This window comes from Meleagris gallopavo, chromosome 1 (assembly GCF_905368555.1).
Source record: "Meleagris gallopavo chromosome 1, MGAL_WU_HG_1.1, whole genome shotgun sequence".
Lineage (NCBI taxonomy): Eukaryota > Metazoa > Chordata > Aves > Galliformes > Phasianidae > Meleagris > Meleagris gallopavo.
Window position 1 is genome coordinate 191,710,217 of NC_139404.1, and position 20,359 is coordinate 191,730,575.

Here is a 20,359-nt window from a genome sequence, read left to right on the forward strand (position 1 = left end):
AGATTAAGCTTTTCTCTTTACCAGGTTGGTCTCGGTGTGGTTTTCCTTTTTATTTTTCCAGTTAATAATCACAATTCCATCCTCTAACCCCCACTAATTAACTCTGAAAGACTCCAAACTCCATACATCCTCATGTCAGCACTTATAACGTCACAAGTCACATGAAAGCCTTGAAAAACATCAGTGAATGCCTTTGCATAGGCACATTTATGACATATAGAAAAATATTACCAACTTTGATGTTCCTTTCTTTGTGTGTTATCTCACTTGCCCATTAGGGCTGGTCACAAGCAATAAACTTCAGGGACAGGAACCAGGACATTTTATATAGTGTTTCACCAAGCATAATTGAATGCAACTTTAACTGCTGGCTCCCTACATGAAATTGTTTTTGCCTCCTCCAAATATCATGGCTGTAAGCTCAATTTCTTACTTTGGCACACTGCTGGGTAAGGGTATAGTTATTCTTGCTCAGAAATTACATTTGAAAATTACTCTTTTGGTCATTTTATAATCACAAAGCGCTCAATAAAACGCAAAGTGGCATGTGCCTGCTCACTCCACTCCAACATCTCCCTTCCTTGATTCCATTCTTAATAATATGTTTAAGGGGGGGCGGTGAGAAGAGAAAATCACCAAGCTCCTTTAAAGCAGAACACAGATGCTTGATCTAAGATGAGAAATTCAAAGGAGTAAGTGTGATATATTTATTGGAAAGAAGGAAAAGCATGCCACAAGCGTCTGCTGTGTAATCACTAGATGAGAGTGCTAGAAATTAAGTAGAAGGACAACTTGTCAACTTTAGGAACAGCTTTAAACAGACAAAACCATCCCTTGCCATAGAAGTTGCACTCTTTCTGCTTCTGCCTCAGGGTCCTCTCCTCAAGCATCTCTTGAAAAGTGATTTAAGAGGTTCCTGAAGATCAGAAGAAAGCAGTTATCACCCTCACATCCCAGAAGGACAATGCAAGAAGCTACCAGCTAAGCCCTGGGAAGCTGATGGAGAAAATAATCCTCAGACACATCCGAACATCACAAACATTGAGTGAACAACAACCTCGTGGAGTTCAGTATGGGGAAATGGGAGAAGGAATAAGCCCAGCCACCAGTACAGGATGGGTGGGAAACAATCAACTGGGAAGCAGCTCGGCCCTGGTGGGTGCTCAGCTGAACAGAAGCCACCAACGTGCCCTTGACCAACAGCACCTTGGGTTGAGTTAGGACAAGCATCACCAGGGATGTGATCCCTGCCCTCTATCCGACTGCTGCTGAGATCACATCTGAAGTGCAGGGTCCAGTCCTGGCTCCCAACAACAGTCAGACATGGATGTACTTCAGCAAGTCCAGCAAAGGGTCACAAGATGATGAGGGTTTCTATCACCTTATCTGAATGCTTTGTGCAAGTCTTGATCGCTGTGGATGAGAAATAAAGAGCCCAGAATAACTTGCATCAACTTACACAGCTTCCTAGAATTATGGACAACAAAGCTCCTACCCTGGCAGTTAGATCACTCTTCACTCATGTGAACTCCTGTAAAAATAGGTTATCACTCACCTCATGGCTATGGAGTACTACCCTTCATCAGCAAGCAGACTTCATAAAACACAGCTCTAAGACAACCTGCACTTACAGTAGATATTTGTTTCTGTATACAAAGTGCCCAGCTGACACACAGCAGTAATAATTTCAACAGTGGCTCATAAAGAAGAGAGAGTTTGAGAATACTAACTTGGTGCAAGGAAAAAAAAGCACAACTTCAGTAGCTTACAACATACAGGTCCAATTTGGAGTTGTCTCTATCTCATGTTTCCACTGCACTCAAGGCTATTCTTGCTCCACAGGACACCTGACATGTCAGCAATGATACCAGCAAGGAAAAACACAACGACTAATAGTAATAAAGGGAGCAGGTAGGCAGGCATCTGGAAAGGCAGCTTTGGGACCAATGACAATTCAAGAGAAGGGTCTCACTCTGAATTCAGGTGAACACCACATGAGAGTGATCCAAACAGCGCACAGTTTTAACCAGATGGTCAAGATGTGCCTTAAAGAGTCAGGATAAAACAATAAGAGGATTCTCAATCTTAAAAGCTTATGTTTGTTTTGGAAGTGTCCCGTTTCACTCACGTAATCCTGAAGGAGTGACAAAAGAAAAGCTCTTATGAATTTCCTATGGTTAAAAGTTGTGTTTTGTAAGACTCATTGGGATGCAAGTCAGATGGGCAGAGTAACCCAGCTGCACCACGCTGCCAAAATGGAGGCAAATCCACAATAAATTGCACAACATGCACATGCATTGCATTGTCAGACACACAGCTCACCTCCCCTTTCATGGAACATTGCTCTGAACAAAACTTTTGTTCTTGCGCTCGTGGTACCTCAATGAGAGAACAGTTTCTTCCATAGTAAACCAGAAAAATATCGTGGTTAGTGACTCAAATCATGCTCAAGACTTACACTGACACTGTTCCAGACCCAAAGTTTTCTGAGTGTCAGAATGAGCTTTAGGGCCCCCTTTAACTGGGAACCAGTAAAAATAAGTTCACAGCAGTTACAAGGCACTGCTTATCATCTCTGAGTAATTTCATTTCAGCAGAGCTTGCAACAGTTGGCAACCAACATGGTTTCATCTTAGCTGTGCTCCATCTAGCCTGGTTGGGGGGGGTTCCCAAGTATAAGCATCTCCTCTCTACCTGGAATTCCCAAAACAAAAGTGAGCTGCTGAATAAAGAACACCTCTGCTTAAACCTGATCCAAGAAAGACTGCCATGGAAGCCACGCAAGGGAACAGGCTACTAAGAATCAGTGAGGAAACTCCTCACGTCCATCAGAGGCACCTCATGTTCAAATCAGATCTTATTCTTAGCACTGAAATCTTCTGTTGAGCACTGGATGCTGTCACTGAGCAGCTCTAAGGGCAAAGGAATGCTGAGTTTCTGAAGTACTTAAGGTAGCTCAGTCTCAGTCTGTTTGTACAGAGAGGTTTTGCTTACAGGCAGTGAGCAAGCAAACTCAGAAGTAAGAGCAGGTCAAGGCTCAGCTCTGCTCACCTATATTGGGCAAGAGGAAATGGCCTCAAGTTGTGCCAAGGGACTTGGATGGTAGGGAAATTTTCTTCTTGGAAAGAGTAGGTGAGTAGTAGCAGGGCTGCCCAGGGAGGTGGTGGAGTCACCATCCATGGAGTTGTTGAGATGTGGCACTGAGGGACATGGTGGGTTGGGGCTGGTGACCTTAGAGGTCTTTCCTAAGCTTAGTGATTCTACCACCAAAGCTCTCAAGTATCAGAATACAGATCAGCACAAGGCTAAAAATCAAGAATCTCTAATTTCCTCGTCAACTGCCCACACAAATGGGTGAAACAAAATCACAACTGAAAGGAGTGGTTGTGTGTCAACAGCTGGTACTACTTCACAGTGCAGACTCCATCAGAAGGTTTCTAGAGTACTAAGCCTCATTAGATCCTCTCAAAAGAGCTGTGAAAGGGAAGAACTGAAGCCAAGGTTACACGTTTTGCTCACAGTAACTCTGATGGGGAACTGTAACCCCTACTCAGTCTTTTAAATGAAAATGGATAGAAAATCTACTTATTCCAAGTTAAAACTGCAAAACCAACACCTCAGCAGCAATGGCAGACAATCCTGCGTTCTTCCAAGACCTTCCAACACCTCACAAGCTATAGAAGAATCAGTCAGCTTCAACATCTGCATGAAGAAATACCATTATGATGGGTATGACACTTACAGGTACACACCTACACCATTAACAAACAAGACTCCTTGGAAGCCACTGGTTTGGAGTCAGTCTTCACACTAACGAGACTTTTTCTAACCTGGTATTTAATCTAGAAGCATCTTAGATGTAAGAAGCACGCTGCTATACTTCTCATTTCAGTTTCTATGAGGTATAATCTAACTACAGCTAATGGCATTTTTCAATTTACAGGGAATGTAGACAGGGTTCTAAATTGTCAGCTCTGATTTAAAAGTCTTCCTATTTTAGAAGAAATTCAATATCTACATTTCCAGTCAACGTGGAAAACTAACGGTGGCTGGTTGCCACCATTTCCTCTCCAGTTGAAACACTAAGATGAAAACAGCCAAACAGACATAGCCATGTAAAAATCAAGGCAGATTTTCATTTCCAGTTCAAATTGTATTCTTGTCTAAAACCATTTGTGTTCTGTGGTCGGTGTGTGATGGGCAGACAGGAGCTTCAATGATCACCTTTTCTAGCTGCACCTGTCCAGAGGCCTGAAACCATTTCTGCTTGAAGTAGATCCTATCCTATCTCTGCAGGAATACAGTCCAGAAGCTGAGAAGCATCCCAGGAGACCACCAGCCACTGTCCCACATTGTTGGAAGTACCTGTTAAAAAACTTAAAAGCTGATTAGTCTGGTTTGTGTATTTTAGATATTATAGGTTGCTTTGTTTTTTTCTTACACAATTTGTGTATAAAACTGTCCTGGTTATGCTACCCTAACCAATAAGAAGTTCCTTTTTTAGTTGATCTCAGTCAAACAATCATCAAGATCTCACTTAATTTCATATCCTGATGTGCATTTCTGAGCTAATCCTTAGTTGCTCTACGCTGCAGCTTCAGTTTTTGATGGACTTGCAGTAAATCACAGCAGGACTCCCGCTGCACTCAGATGTTAGCTGTTAGGAAAGTTGAAAGAATCTTTATTCCATCTATTTCTTTCAGACCTCGAGCATCACTCACAAATTCAAGTCCAAATACATTTTCAGTTGTGTTCTGTGATTTATGAACTCCTCTGTACCCGGAAAAACCACATACAGACCAATATACTGGTGGCCAATTTTTATTGTCCAGAGCCGCCTGTCTTTAATAGAAACTATTTTTAAAGTTAAAGAAATTGCTTCATTTAACTGCTTTCACCTGCTTTTACTTTTGGATCTAAAACATCTGGCGTGATACTTTATTCTTTCTTCTGTTCTGTCTTTCTGCCATAGACCAAATTGTATTGAAAGCCTCGAAGTTTAATCTCTACTTCAGAAAGCTCTTTGGGGAAGAAGTGAGTAAAATGAAGGTTTTACACATCACATCTAACTGCTTTCCCTCGGCTGAAGCGTGGCACAATTATCTCGTTTGCAACTGTGTTAAATAACATTAATTTACAAATGCTTGAAGATCAGCACTGTAGGTAACTCCCAAAGTAAACTAATGGTGGTATGTGTTAAGACACCAAACAAATGCCCCCACCAGAGAATGCTTCAGAACTGCAGAACAGCTGCAGTGAGATGACTTGGCAGCACACAGCTGAAACCTAATTATTCACTGTTAAGGAGATAAAGAACTGATGGGATTTCTGTGACTGTCACAGTCACTGCTGATGCAATAGCAAGGAGTCATCCATCAGACCGAGAGAACAACTGTGCCTCGCACAGCTCTACCAAAAGAGCAGGGCAGTTTAGGAATCGATGAATTTCAAGCTGAAGCCCTTGGATAGGATGACCTACGAGGACAGAACTAAATCCAAATCCAGTGAAGATAAAGAGTTGAAAAACAAAGAGCTCTCGTGTGATACGGCTGAAGCACAAGGATTGTACAAGAACAAGGTTTAAGTGTTTACTGAAGTTTAAGTTTCAACTTCACCCCCCTTTTCGAGGGCAGGTAGGGGAGGAAGGAGCAGTTTTCTCTTCAACCTCACCACATACTATTTTTGCTCATCATAAAGCAATGCTGCATCGAGAGGAGAAAGTGCTAGGGCTTTTCTCAACTAGAATAAAGCAAATCTTGAAAGTATTTAAGTGAAAAGAGTGAGCAGGGCAACCGTTGTCCAGCCATCTCGCTCTGAACCACTATTCCCCCAGCACACTTCAGATCAAGCATTAGGAGAGCTCATAGAACTACAGGATGGCTTGGGTTGGAAAGGACCTCAAAGTTCCAACCCCCTGCCACAGGCACAGGGCTGCCCACCACCAAATCAAGCACTACATCAGGTCGCTCAGGGCCCCAAACCCCCTTCCCTTCCATATAAGCTATGCTGAGGTTTGATCCACTTCAGAGCAGAGACTGGCACAAATCTTAAATAACGTGCCCAGCTGACTCTTGGTGGTAAGAATACGACTAAAATGGAGCACAAACCTGCCTTCACCACTCAGCTCCTCAGAGATGCAGCACAGAGCACTGTGGGTCCCCTTCATATCAATCTGCCAGTCAATAGCAGAGGTTGTAGATTCCCTTTGGTGTGACCAACAGTCTGCAAGGAACAGTTAACGAGTCTGCCAGCAAACAGCAGGATCAGAAAAGGCAAAAATAAGATCCCCACCTGGTAAATTAAGCTGGAAATCAAATGAAATGGCAGTCAAAGAAATCACAAGTAGACACTTTGTTTTGTTAGAGATGAGATTAAGACAAATATGAGTCAGAGTAATCAAATCTGAATTCACTTACGCTTCTTCGTCTCTACTTGAGAGAAAACAAATACGTGTAAAACAAACCTGATGACAAAAATACAGACTGCCAAGGGAGAAAAGCACTTCCCCATCCATGCTTGACACAATGCAAAGATAATTAGTTTACTGGGAAAGAAAAATATATTACATATTGGCAGCTCAACTGTATGAAACATACTTGCAAAATGCCTATCTGGATAGCTCAACAATGAGATAATCAAAAGCAGAAGCACTGCCATCTTTCTATTAAGCAGTGTAACTGTTGTGACCTTGCTCTTGGTGAATATACAATCACTTCAATATGTATAGGCCGTACGTAGGGAAAGAACCCAAAGACCCAAGTTATGAAAGTCTTGATAAGCTAGTTGCAAGCTTATAAGAAGTAATAAAAAAAAATGAAGATATCTTTCTACTAGTTCAGCAAATAAGACTCTCACACACCTAAAAAGCTCAGGCAGTGATGTGTGGAACAAGCAACAAGGATGGGTTTTTTGTTGATTGTGCATCTCTGACACACTGCAGCTTGAACCCAAGGCTTCCTGTGTTCACTGTGATGAATATCACACCATAAGAACTGACTGTATGGATAGAGCAGACAGCCTTGCTATCAGAGCTCTAAATCTCCCTGCCACGGAGGGATCATTTTTAACTAGAGGACACTTGAAGCAGGTCAAGTCCTCGCTCCTTGAAAAATGAAGTAATGTTTTGAATAATAACCTCACCAGGAGCACAGAGTTCTAATGGGAGTAAGCGAAGACCAGTACATCTTCACAGAAACATGTTTCAGCTGTGGATGTCTGGGGGCGGTGGGCTCATCTATTGCAATAAGCAAAATCTGCTTTCTCAGCCTGGCTAGCAGCATGCACAAGCTGTCAAGCTCCCAGAGCCAGTGTTAATGTCATCTACGTTCATTAAAGAGCACCTGATGTCATTTATAACCTATGCACCGTAATGGTGATGGCCCAATGAATGCAAAAGCACTATTTTTGGTGATCAAGAATAAAACAGCCCTGGATTCTAGCTAAATATCCTCAAGAATGTGGAACGCAGAAATACAGTTCAAGATAAGTTCATGGCAAAAAGCATTCTTTGAGCAATACAGTTGAACACTTAACACACACTCAATCTACCACAAAGAATCAATTCTGCTTTGACAGCTATTAGATTTCTCAACAAACCATCTCCCTCCATCTGATTCCAGTTTGCCAAGATCTCCCCCCTCTCCCCCAGAGCTGCCATTTTATCAACCCTGCTGAAGCACCAAACGTGATTGAAGATCCCTCTGTCGTGCTGGATGAAGTTAGTATCAGTGTGAAGTTATTCTTCACTTGTGTCACAATATTTCAGATGGCTGTGTTGCAAGTGGCTTATCTGCAACTGGACACAAAGCAATTACCACTTCCTCTCCTTTTCAGCTTCTTAGAAACAGCAGCATGGAGCACTCTTAGGTTGAGCTCATTCAGTGAGTGCTTTCCCAGCACCCCAAGCATTGCCCACACGCCTGCTCAGCAAGGCTTTGCTCCTCTTGTTTGCAAATCCAGCTTTCCACACTGAAGTGAAAGGCATCCCGGCTCGTTGAGGTAGGTAACATGGAAGCACTGGCTTCACAGAATCAGTTTCGATGCCAGCTTTCCTTTCCTCAGGTCCAACAAGCAGAACTTCTTGCATCACAACCTGCTGCTCATAACTGAGACTGCTTGACTTAGTCCCGTGTGAACCACGCACAGTAAAATGGAAGCTTGCTTTATTAGTGCAAACGAGCTTGTCTTAAACATAACCCCAGCCCACGGAATGAACTCAGACATGTGCACATTAAAAGTACACCTGGCCTGACTACTCTAACTTTTCCATTTCTCTCAAGTTTGGCCTCTTAAACCAATTAAAAGAATCCCAAAATAAGCTCAAGTTTTGTAAAAATAAGTTTTTTTTTCTGCAGGTTTGAATGGGATTCAATGCAAATACGTTAACGTTCACACAACACTACACTACAGTTCTCTGGCCAAGCATCCATCAGCTTTGGCTGTAAATAAGATATCTTAAGATGAACTCGCTTGCAGTTTTACATCCTGGAAGAACACAGAAGCATGCTGAAGATCTGACATTTCATGCTGAATTCAGTCTGCTGCTGCTACAAGGTGGCCTCATCCCACTGACCTGGTTCTAATTATTTGTACCTCTGCTGCTTTACCAAATGGACTAAGCAAGAAATCAGGCTCTAAGCTCTTGGCACCTAAAGAAATACAGCTCATTTTAAGTCTGTATTATTAGATGTTAGAAGGAAATTCTTCACTCAGTGGATGTCCCATTTCTGGAGGCACTTGAGGCCAGGTCAGATGAGGGCCCTGGGCAGCTGTTGTTTGATCCCACTTTCACTCTTACGTTGGAGCAATCTCCTCAAAAGTGAAAAATGCAAATAGTTTGCACAGGTTTGTCTCAAAGCTAGGAAACACTTCAACTGCTCAATAATTATATACAAATCTTGATTACAGTCACAAGACACAACGGACTGACAGAACGTGGTCTTGTTTGAGCTAAACCTACATAAATGGCAGCACAAAATAGAATCATAGAATGGTTTGAGTTGGAAGGGACCTTAAAGCCCATCCAGTTCCAACCCCCTGCTGTGGGCTGGGTGCCCCCCACCAGCTCAGTTGCCCAGGGCCCTATCCATGGCATTGGGTGTCTCCAGGGATGTGGCAGCCACAGCTTCTCTGGTATTCTACACTTAAAACTTGAACAAGAGTCGTGTGAAGCTTCAACTACAAAACACAGAGAGTAATTAGAGCCTTGAGTCAGCACAGGAGCCAAAAGACTCCCAAACAGATGGCATAAGTACACTCTCCTGTACTCAAACAAACAAGACCAATATCATTTGAAAAGATTCAGATATTGCAAGGTGAATACTGCTTTTTGCTCTATGTTTAGCTTATATCAGTATTTCAAGAGAAGACCTGAGACTATCTAAAAATAATTCGACAACGGCAGCACCACCAACGCAGGCAATTACTCAAAGCATGTCTTCCTCCAGACACAGCATTTCTTATTTTGCTACAAATCAGAAGCTAAGCCTTATTTCAAACTCTGGGAGCAGGCTAACAGAACATTAAATACAGGACTTGACAGACAGCATCAGAACAGGTCATCACTAGTTCACTTTCAGCATTCTTACCATGTTTATGCAAACAAGATGAAGTGGTGTGTTTCTATTCCACAGTGCCAAGGAATTTAGGTAGCTTATTTAGCAAGGGTGTTTGTTTGCCACTGGAAGGAACTCACTGCTGTGCTAAGTAGCTTCAATTTGGGAGTTCTGTATTCAGAGCCTTTGGAAGGGGTGCTGCTTCCTCTTACGTATATGATGGACTCTGAAGACGTTGAAAGGGATCACTGAAGAAACGTGTTAATGAGGTATTTACTCAAAGTTTTATTCTTGCCTTACATTGGCTCAGGAAGCCTGAAATACAACCTTTTAGCAGTGCCAAAATGCATTAACAGGATACAGAGGGAACAGGTATTGAGTAGATAACAAACACCACCACCTCTACGATTGCAAAATCTCTACAGTACCTGCCAGTGGCATACAGCAATGGGGCTGGATGCAAGAGAGATGCTAACCACAGCCTCCTGCTGTGTGCGTGCTTCAGTGCCAGAAACTAGAACCACGGAACGCCCCAAGTTGGAAGGGACCCAAAAGGATCACTGAGTTACTGCTCAAGGGCAGGTTACTGAAATAAAGAAATTTAATCGTGTTAATTGCTGTGCTCCATTCAGTTAGGAGCAGGTGAGAAGCATGAGCTATCAGACTAGAAGGAAAAGTGCAAGTTAAGACATTTGAGGTTTCCTACAGCAACCCAAGTCACCTGAGAGTTTGGAGGGACTGGCTCCCCAAGAGCTGGGCAGAGAAGATCTCAGGCAGGAGTTAATCCCTGAAACAATCTTACAGAACACAGGTAAACAGCCCAATAGGGATTAATATACTTAGCTGAACTTTTTCCTTTTCAGAAACCTATTGTGAAATACAGCACTGAGTCCTGAGGGTTTGGAAGGCTGGAGCCTAAAGGACTAAACCTTCCACTTTTGTCTCAGACAACAGGAAATTGGTTTAATCTTCATACACCCACACACAGGCAGCTCTATTCCTCAAATTTGTTTTCCAGACAGAAACATTTCAGCTTGCTGCTCTTCTAAATGAGATGTATGGAGGGGATTTACATATGCTTAGATGACTATTCTTAATAGAACTTTAATGTGTTTGTGTAAGTTATCCAGGAAATGTTTGGGCAAGTTATTAAACTGGTATCAAAAATCATTTGCAGGACAACTACTGCAATGCATATTTTATCTTGTCAGAACAGTAAGACTTCAGTGACAGCTTAATTCTGAAGGCAAATTACCTCTGCTGGCCTGCCAGAAGTTACTGAGCTTCAAAAAGAAATCGGATGCTTCAAGAATCCCAACCCTCCCAGCTATGCACAACATGGAAAGACCCTTCCATCTTGATTGAACTATTAGGAAATACTGCTAAAATACTACAATGCTTCAATTGTGTGCATCCAAAGAGAAGGTTTTGCATTTTGAATCAGGAAATAGAGACAGCTATTTTCTTCCAGCCATTTCCTTGGCTCCTTTTTCAAACAAGTAGAAGAAAAAAAAAACACACATAAAGGAAGTTACTGGTGCTGCAAACCTGACTTTGCAACTATCTGCAGACACAGAGGATCAGAGTGGAGCAGCTGGCCTCCCACAGCTGGTCAGCATTGCATTCCTTTGAGCTGCAGGCTACAAAGCAAAGCTTAGGCAGTAATTGTCACTGCTTTCACAAGGAAGCACACAGGTGCAGAGACAGTGGGAAAACAGGCAGAGAGCCAAAAGGCAAGAGAAAACACTCAGAGTGGATTTAAGGACAGCAAGATAGTTTCCTAGTAGCACAACAATAGCTGAGGTGCACAATGAAGGTCAATGAATATAGACCAGATGAAAACCTCTTCACTGAACACTGATTTATTAGTAGGTAACAATCCATAATACCCTTTTGCTACCTGTTTAAAATCCTCCGTGTTAAAGAAAGCTGTTTATTTCATCACAAGCACTACAGCAGCACTGGCAGCCTCACTAAAGGTTACTTCTGTTATGTGCATTTCATTCCCATCGTCAGAAAGAACACAAAAAGGTGAGCTTTTCCATCAGAAGCCACAACTTACCTACCAGACATACTATTCAGGTTTTTCTCTCACTATTAGATGCCTAATCAACAGCACGTGCCTGCCAAACGACCCCAGATGGCAAAGTTGGACTAACTACTGTCAGATCGCTGAATTTGGACATCTGAAACTCAAAAGTACTGTCCCAAAGCTACTGAAGACTGTCACAAATAACTTCAAGATCAGTAACCCAGCTGAGCACACAGGACTGCTCACGTTCAGGTGTGTTTTCTTGCTGACCTGTTGCTTTGAAGAAAGCAGTACATCCGTGGCATACTTACTCTCTCTCTTTCTCTGTCAGTTTGTCGTTGATGTTATCTTTGATTGTAGACCTGGAGCCCTTGTGAATTATGGGATACCTGAGGGGCACTTGTAAGAAGTAGGATATCATTGAAACCAAATGAGCGGTGTAGCCCAGGGCAACAGCAATGCTTCCATCATCTTTTGCTGTGAATAATAAAAAGAACACTAAATAATCAATCGAATCTCCACGCAGACTCAGCACAAATTCATCCTCACTGCTCAGCAAACAATATAATTAATGAAGTTATCAGAAGTTATAGCTTAAGAACAGACGCAAGTGGAGCCAACAGAATGCTTTACAACTCTTTGCAGTTCAGCATTTGTTCCTTTTATTAAAGGCCTCTTCTATTAAATGGCTGATGGGGTGTCCTCCAATTTTACCCTTTCAAAGCTAAAAACTTCTCCTTTCCTTTCTGTTTTGCTCTGTTATGATTTCTTTCCTTTCTTTGCAAGAGAACACCAATATAAACAACGTAACAACAAGGGCACACGGGAGCCCTGGGCAATCAGCTAATTTAAGTCCCTTTAATCAAGCTTTTAATGATGCTCAGCACCTCCAGCATCACACTGACCCCTAGAACAAGAGAGGCTATATATGGATATTAGACAGTTAGATGCTTTTCAAATTTAACTCCTTCTTTCATTCACTTGAATGCTTAGTACTTCTTCCCAGTAATACAGCATTTCTAGAGACCATGATAAAAGGAGTTATTAATCATTCTTTTGATGAGGAGCTAATATCAGAGCTCTGAGATAGGCCAAAAGATGCACAGCATTGCTCTCTCATGGTTTGCAGGCTGGTGGCCCTGCCTGCAGCAGGAGGGTAGGAGCTTCATGATGTTTGAGGTCCCTTCTAACCCAAGCTATTCTACAACTTTGGAAGATTATGCTTCCATTATTTGGGCATTTAATAACGCACTATCAGTAGCACAAATTAATTCCTACTGGCTTATGTAATCGATTGAAGTTTTTTGCCCCAGAAACCATATATGCCTGGCACAGTGAGCAAGCACTGAGAACAAGAAATTCAAGGGAATTTTCATAGAATCACAGAATGGCCTGGGTTGGAAAGGACCCCAAGGATCACGAAGCTCCAACCCCAGCACCACCACACGCAGGGCCACCAACCTCCACATTTCAGAGCAGCCCAGGGCCCCATCCAAGCTGGCCTTCAACACCTCCAGGGATGGACGGGGCATCCACAGCCTCTCTGGGCAGCTGTTCCAGCACCTCACCACTCTCTCTCTCTCTAAAGAACTTCCTCCTGACATCCAACCTCAATCTTTCCTCCTTTAACTTCAAACCATTTCCCCTTGTCCTGCTGTTATCTACCCTTTCAAAGAGTTTAAGGCAGTTCCAAATCACATCCAACACCTACAGATGAATACACACAGCCACCTGTATGACTGGGACACAGGCAGGTGCGTGTTTGCTTCTGCAAAAAGATGATGTCAAAAGCTACAGCAGAAGCTGGCTTGCAAAATACTGCGGAACCATGGCAGGAATTAGTGTCAGGCAGCTTTGAAGTCATATTTATGTGCATCACCATTGAAACTCAAGCTACAGAGGTACTGTTCTGAGAGTCAAACTACCTTTGCACTAGCTAGGAATTAGGACCAAATACTGAGCAAGTTTTCTTCCACTTCACATCTTTCCAATCAGAAATGCAAATCCTCCACTATTGCCATCAGTTTACTTAATTTCACTGAGTGCAGAAGCAGCTGTGAGAAGTGAATTGAATATCCAGCTACCTTGAAAGTCTTCAGAGTTTGGAAGCTTGACTCCACAAACAAAGTAATCCTTTTGGTCATTCTGCAAGTTTAAAAACAGAAAGTGAAAATGGGACAATAACAGCCAGAATACAGAAGCCTACTCAAAACCCAGAGACAACAAAGCACATCTTGTAAAGATAAACTAAACACCCAATGACACCCGGACAGACTGAGGTAACATTTCAGTCCATATTTCAAGTAATTTATTTGGATTTCTGTTTGAAGAGGAAGAGCTCTATCTTAATTCAGTGCAGAGAAAGGTGTAGGAGCTCTATATTTTGACATCTGGTTTTGTGAGCCCCGTTAGAGTGAAGCTAGCCTACTGCCAGGGTTGCTTTATACACTTATATAGGAAGTGGCAAGTATCCATTAAGTTATAGTTACATTCTACTCTTTAGAGTGTAGATTATTTGAGAGATGCTGGCATAAAACCTCTCTGTGTGAGGTTTACAGTCTGAGGACCAAATCCAAGGAAAAGCTGTAAAAAGCAGCACATGAGTGAAGGGGAATCTTCATCCTGAAGAAAACAGAGGTTTGGTTTGCTCCAGGTGTGACATGAACTTCCTGTTTCTTACATCAAGCACAGATTTTGGAACACCCAAAACATACCAGATCAATAGGGTAGATGTAGGAAAGCTCTGAGAGCAACTGCTTGCATCGAATAGTCTGCTGGGCGTTGGTCTTCAGAAACAGTTCTCTTTGGGGAAAAAGAACCCAAAATCATTACCTTCTTCAGAAGCTTTGAATAAATATCAGCACCCACCACCTTTCCCACATCTTCCCAAGTATCATCCCCCTTCCCTCAGCAAAATACTTGCATTAAGATCAACACAGGAGACAACACTAGCTTTTGCATTATCAGCTCTCTCTCTTATCATAGGCACGTTTTGACTATGACAATTAACTGTTACAAAGCAGTGCTTCACCAAAATTAGCAGGAAAGTCCTAAAGTGCAACAGAGCATCTTTTTCTACACTTGCTACTGTTCATTATCACTTCTGCTTTCCAGGAACTGTAGCATCTCTTAAAAGAGGCATCAAAGTGACAGCAGGAAGAAATCTGCACCACAGATGTCCCTTTTAATGTCTTACTCTCAAACCTGCACTTCCTTTCCAATTACAGGCAAGTGGGGAAAAAAAAAACCCAACACAGGTCCTTTTACCTCTTTGCAGTACATTCTTTTCTTAATTCATGCAGGGATTCATTACGCTCTTGATGCTTCTGATACTCAGTCTCAAATGCATTTCCTAAACGATAAGAGGAATCAGGAAACCAGAACAAGTAGTATCAAAGATTTTCTTAGTTATCATCAGTACCTAGCCTTAAAATGTCCAAGTGTTGGCACTAACCCTTTCATTTACTCCCAGGTGCTCATTTTCTGTGTCACGCTGCCAATTTGGGGAATTGCAGTGTCTCTGTTCATGCCCTATACAACATTCACCAGCCAAGTGCAGCCTACATAACCTCATTCTCCTTTAAGACCTGTTTCCTCCACGGCTGCTGTGGCAGCATAATTTAGTTAACACAGCTTAAACACAGCCAGAATTAACTGGAATTACAGAAAAACTTCTCCTCCAAGATCAGACATCCGTGTTAAACAGTTGCTGGTGAGCTCTGAAGACACAACCATGTAGCATTTCATCACAGGACACTTTTAGTGTAAAACAAAAGGCCAAAATGATTAAGCATTTTACCTTTTATTTGCTATAGAAGCTACTAAGGATGATTTTTGTCTTGTAACACTTAGAGTGGCATCCTAGTCACAGTTCCAAAGCATCCCTCATGGCATTAAAACACACTTGCATGGTGCCACTGCTTACTGCACTACAGAGCAGCTCTTCTGATTTCTTCCAGGAAATTTTAGTTAAGCACAGCTTGAAATCTCTTCTGTTCAGATTATGAACACCTGCAGCAGAAGCAGCAACATCTGTATGCTCACCTTTGTCATGTAAAGTATTCTTTTCCTTATGTAACAAAGCTACTTCTTGACCAAGGGCCTTCCTCTGCCTCTCCAGTTCATTACGTAGCACCAGGATCTTCAACTGTAAACATTCACTCTCCTTTTTCTAGTGGAAGAAGAATAAAATAGGTGAAAAAAATAGTAAAAGCAATCTAGTTATTTTTCAGTTTTTCCTCACGTAGGTGAATCCATGAAAGAGGTGATAAGAAAAAACAGAACAAGATCAGCATCTAACAGAGAAAAAGTTGAGGCAATAAATAACCCCATGTAATAGATTATGAGGGACCAAAATCATTTTTCTGCTTTGGAAGGAGAAAAACTCAGCTGTGCTCTGGAGTGCTTGCTTGTCCTGCAGGCTCCACCTCCTCTCCTGTGCTCTGTGATGTAACCTGGCCCAGGGCAGAAATCAGAAGATGGAGAGGCAGCAGGAAAGTCCCCCAGGACAGACACAGAGCACAGTGCGAATTCCCTGGCAAAGGGTTCGGTCACAGGAGGAAGGTGAGTAATGAGGAGCCTATGCCAACGCCAGGCAGGAGGCTGGAAAAAGGCTGGAAATGTCTGAGTTGCACTATTAAATCCTATCCCAGCCTCAGTGTGATGAGAAAAAAAAAAAAAAGGATACAAAAGAACATATAGTAGAGAACAGACTGTGTCACTATGCAGTTACACTAGAAGGATTCCTACCTTCAAAGTTTTAAGGATTTATTCCCTCTACACTCTCTCACTTTCTGCATCTTTAATAGAATCAGTTTTTTTCCTTTGAGGCATTCTCTTCACTAGGAAATGATGCTGCTGTCAGCACAGCAAAGCAGAGTTTTCTACTATTATGAGTGTGCTTTCAGTTCCAAATACCGATTAAGAATAACCATGATCAGAGGGTTGTAGCACCTCCCCTACGAAGAGGGGCTGAGGGAGCTGGGCTTGTTCAGCCTGGAGAAGAGAAGCTGCAGGGTGACCTCAGTGCACCCTTCAGTACCTAAAGGGAGCCTACAAACAGGAGGGGAGTCAGCTCTTGGAAAGGGGAGATAACAGCAGGACAAGGGGAAATGGTTGGAAGCTGAAGGAGGGCAGATTGAGGTTGGATGTCAGGGGGAAGTTCTTTATGGAGAGAGTGGTGAGGTGCTGGAACAGCTGCCCAGAGAGGCTGTGGATGCCCCGTCCATCCCTGCAGGTGTTCAAGGCCAGGTTGGACGGGGCCCTGGGCAGCCTGGGCTGCTCTGAAATGTGGAGGTTGGTGGTCCTGCCTGTTGAAGGATGGTTGGAGCTTCGTGATCCTTGAGATCCCTTCGAGCCCAAGCCATTCTATGATCCTATAATTCTATAACTGAGGACAGACTCAAAATGGAAAAGAGAACCTGCAGTCCAGCCATAGCCTGGACAGAGTTCCTAACCCAAGGGGCAGCCCTGGGCACGTACCACCAGGCACTGCCACACTGTATGACTCAGCCAGCTTTCACTTCTTCCAAGCAGCTAATGGAGAGAACAATACTTAACACTGGGTGAGAAAGAGGCAGCACTTCACTGAGCCCTTCCCTCTGCTTGTTTGCCTCAGTTACACACGTATGCTCAGCCTCTTGCTTCAAGGCTCCAGCAGGAAACGTGACTCAGTATTAAGGAATGAAACCTTACTTCGTGCATTTCTACAGAGGAATGGAATCCCAGGAAGAGTTTTGACTGTTAAACAAAGCAAAAGTGGGTAATTATTTCCTTGTATTATAGATCATTTTACTAGGAAGCTGCATCACGTGCAGTGTTGTTGTCACTTTTGGTTTTAATGCTCTTCATATAGTTGTGCTCGCAAATTTATTAAGGAAAAGCTTTTGGAAGGAGGGACAAGGAGATTTATAACCAGAAAGAAAAGATGATAAAGATGATTAAAAGCCTTTTAACAGCCAGGATGCCAGCAGAAGGCCAATAAGCTATACACTGGAGTTAAATTGCTCCTAAGGGAGTTGAAGTTGTCTACAATCCAATGCCGCAATCAGTTTTTTCTCCCCATTTTCACACTTTGTCAGGCCCTAAACACAGTTTGGCACCTTCTGAAAATGAGTATTCTCAAAGCAAAATCCATCTTCTAAAGCTTACATCACAGAAGTTGCCTTTTCCTCCTAATACAAGGCACCAGATGCAAACCACTTGAGCACCAGCATGATCTTCTAGATGTGAGCTATTCTGTTCCGCAGACTCGTTGCTTTGACCTGACTCAAAAGACTGAGATCCTTCTGGACGAAACCTAAACCAGGTGCCAGTATATTTTTAAGGAGAAGGCAACAGGTCAGGCAAAACAAACTGCCAAAAGCTATTACAAGGTCGAGTACAATTCCTGCTTAAAATTAACATGGCACTTGAGCGACAGCTTTTGCATGAATTCCATTCACCCAAAGGGAGAAGGTTGGAAAAGGATGCAGATAGCAGATTCACCTCACTCTAAATCCATCACAAGAACCCATCAAGAGTTACTTGAAGAATTAAAGTTTGGTTTTCCTGATAAACTTATGTATATGATAGTGATAGGACAAGGGGGAATGGTTTAAGAACTGAGACAATGAAGGTTTAGGTTGGATATTAGGGGAAGTTTTTCCATACAGAGGGTGGTGAGGCACTGGAACAGGTTGCTTTAAGTAACCAACTTACCAGTTCATTGCTTGTAGATGTGCGTCTCAGCTTTTCTTCTATTTCCCTTCCTATTTTCTGAACGGTTACCTGAGTCTGTTTAATTGCACACTGGGCTCTGTGAAGCCTGTAAAGAGAAGAGAAATCACAGCTGCATTAGAGTTTTCTCACAGCTCCTAATGGTGAATGCACCAGGCACGTTGAAGCCAGCAAGGCAAGAGGAACTCAGACTGCCACCTCCTATTGAAGGAAACACAGAGGAAAGCAATGGGAAAAGACAGATCTAGGAGTCGTTAACATCCTGAAACTAATGAGCACAGATTGGAAATTAGCATATTTCTTGGAGGAAATGAGAATCAATCTGAAGACACAGAACTTGTTGTGCAAGCCCAGGTGCAGTCTTCCCAATCAGGGCTCTGCAATCAACTCCTCCTTTTGTTAAGATGCTATTCGTGCTGCTGGAGTAAGAGTTTACCCACGGTCTGCTCAGAACAGTAAAACAGTGGGCAGTTACCCAATGCATTAAGCAAACACTTCACCAGGCTGTTCTAATACGTGCTTTAATGAGCACCTCTGCTCAGCCAAAATTAAAGATTTCTGTCCCTTTACAGGAGCACTGAATTTTACTAAAGGATCGTTACACATTTGCCGTGAGCCAAGGACCAAAGCATGACAGCATAGAGAAGAGGCTGCTCAGCTCCTTCCTTTTACAGTCTCTAATACCTTCCAGATTTAGGAGCAACTGAGGCACAGCTACGTAAAGCTTCAGGCTAGCAGCTTCCAATGGCCTGCATGCAGTAAGACCAAGATCTCCAGGCCACGTGCCTCAACCATGAGGTTATCACAAAGCACTGCTTCTCACACCACCCTCCCTTAGCATCCCAACTTTGCTCAGCAGCACCCATTAGGAATCAGTTTAATCAGTGTGAGCACCTAACCCAGCTAAGCCCAGCAAACCAGCACACAGGAGCCAAATCTCTGAAGCCTACAGCTCCAGATCACCCACGGGCTTGGTTTCACAACCCTTTTGGAGGCATAAGACCTCTCAAAAACGTGTATTTCCTACTGGGAATCCCCTTCCCACCTTCCCCAACACACCTGGACTTCACACAGCAGGATCTAAGCCTCCTACCCAACAGTTTCCAGCCTGCCCCATTCCAAAGGTCTGGAATATTTTCTTTCCAGACATTAGAAATTCTTACTCAGGGCTAAGAGCAATAGCAGAATGAAACATACCTTTCCCTTTCTCTCCTCTTCATCTGATATTATTATGGGAAGAACACTGTTAGGCACTCAGTGCAGCACAGCCCCGCTTGCTGCAACACTCACACAGTAAAATCCCACTGCTGGGATGTGGTTTAGCCATCAAAGGAGCATTCACAAAACTAACAGACTGTCAGAGGTTTGTTTGCCACATTAATGCTCAGCTGAAGAACCTGTAAGTTTTATAACAGCCTTGAGTCCTACCCACACCCGAGAGTGAGGAACAAACAGCTATCAAAGGCTGGCTCTTAAACCAATACATACTATAGGATACTTCAATTTGATGAATCCCTGTCTAAAAGCGTATTCTCAAACTAGAGCCTGCTGCACAAAACAGTTCAGCAATTGTCTGTGTTTAAGCCAAAGATCATTTTGTCATTCCTTGCAAGATAAAGAGATCCTGCAGTTCAACCTGGCCGCCTCAGTGTCAAATGCTGCCACTTGCACTGAGTCAAGCAATATCAGCAAACCTTCATCCTTGCTCCAATTGTCCCAAGAGCTTCAAAGCAGTAACAATAAGGTCACAGTCACACCTGCAGCTGGGCTCTCTGAGATTAAAACTGCGAGGACTTCACGTCACAAAGGCAGCAAGAGGCAGAACTCTCCTCTCCCAAGCTAAAAAACCCCCTACCTGCACCCACATGGAAACCTGTGGTCATCCAACTGCAGGAATGCAAGCTAAGCCATAAGAACACCAGTTTGGAGACTCTGCCTATCAGTTCCACGTGCACAACAGACCTCAGCGAAGTCAACGACGACTGCAGCAATGCACAGAACACCAAATGCAGGCCATAAATCTGGATTAAAATTGAGATATAATTAATGGAGATGA

General features: G+C 42.9%; 1 protein-coding gene across 3 annotated transcripts in view; it reads right to left on the reverse strand.

Moving 5' to 3' along the window:
• UVRAG (UV radiation resistance associated) overlaps positions 1-20,359 on the reverse strand; it is an 80,861-nt gene that overhangs the window by 32,771 nt on the left and 27,731 nt on the right. For all 3 annotated transcript variants that reach the window (XM_085216506.1, XM_085216505.1, XM_085216504.1), the window contains 6 exons: positions 18,286-18,391; positions 15,631-15,757; positions 14,854-14,938; positions 14,301-14,388; positions 13,671-13,731; positions 11,898-12,063 (listed from right to left, as the gene is read on the reverse strand). In XM_085216506.1, the coding sequence (XP_085072632.1) occupies positions 11,898-12,063; positions 13,671-13,731; positions 14,301-14,388; positions 14,854-14,938; positions 15,631-15,757; positions 18,286-18,391 (633 nt within the window). The remainder of the gene's footprint in view (positions 1-11,897; positions 12,064-13,670; positions 13,732-14,300; positions 14,389-14,853; positions 14,939-15,630; positions 15,758-18,285; positions 18,392-20,359) is intronic.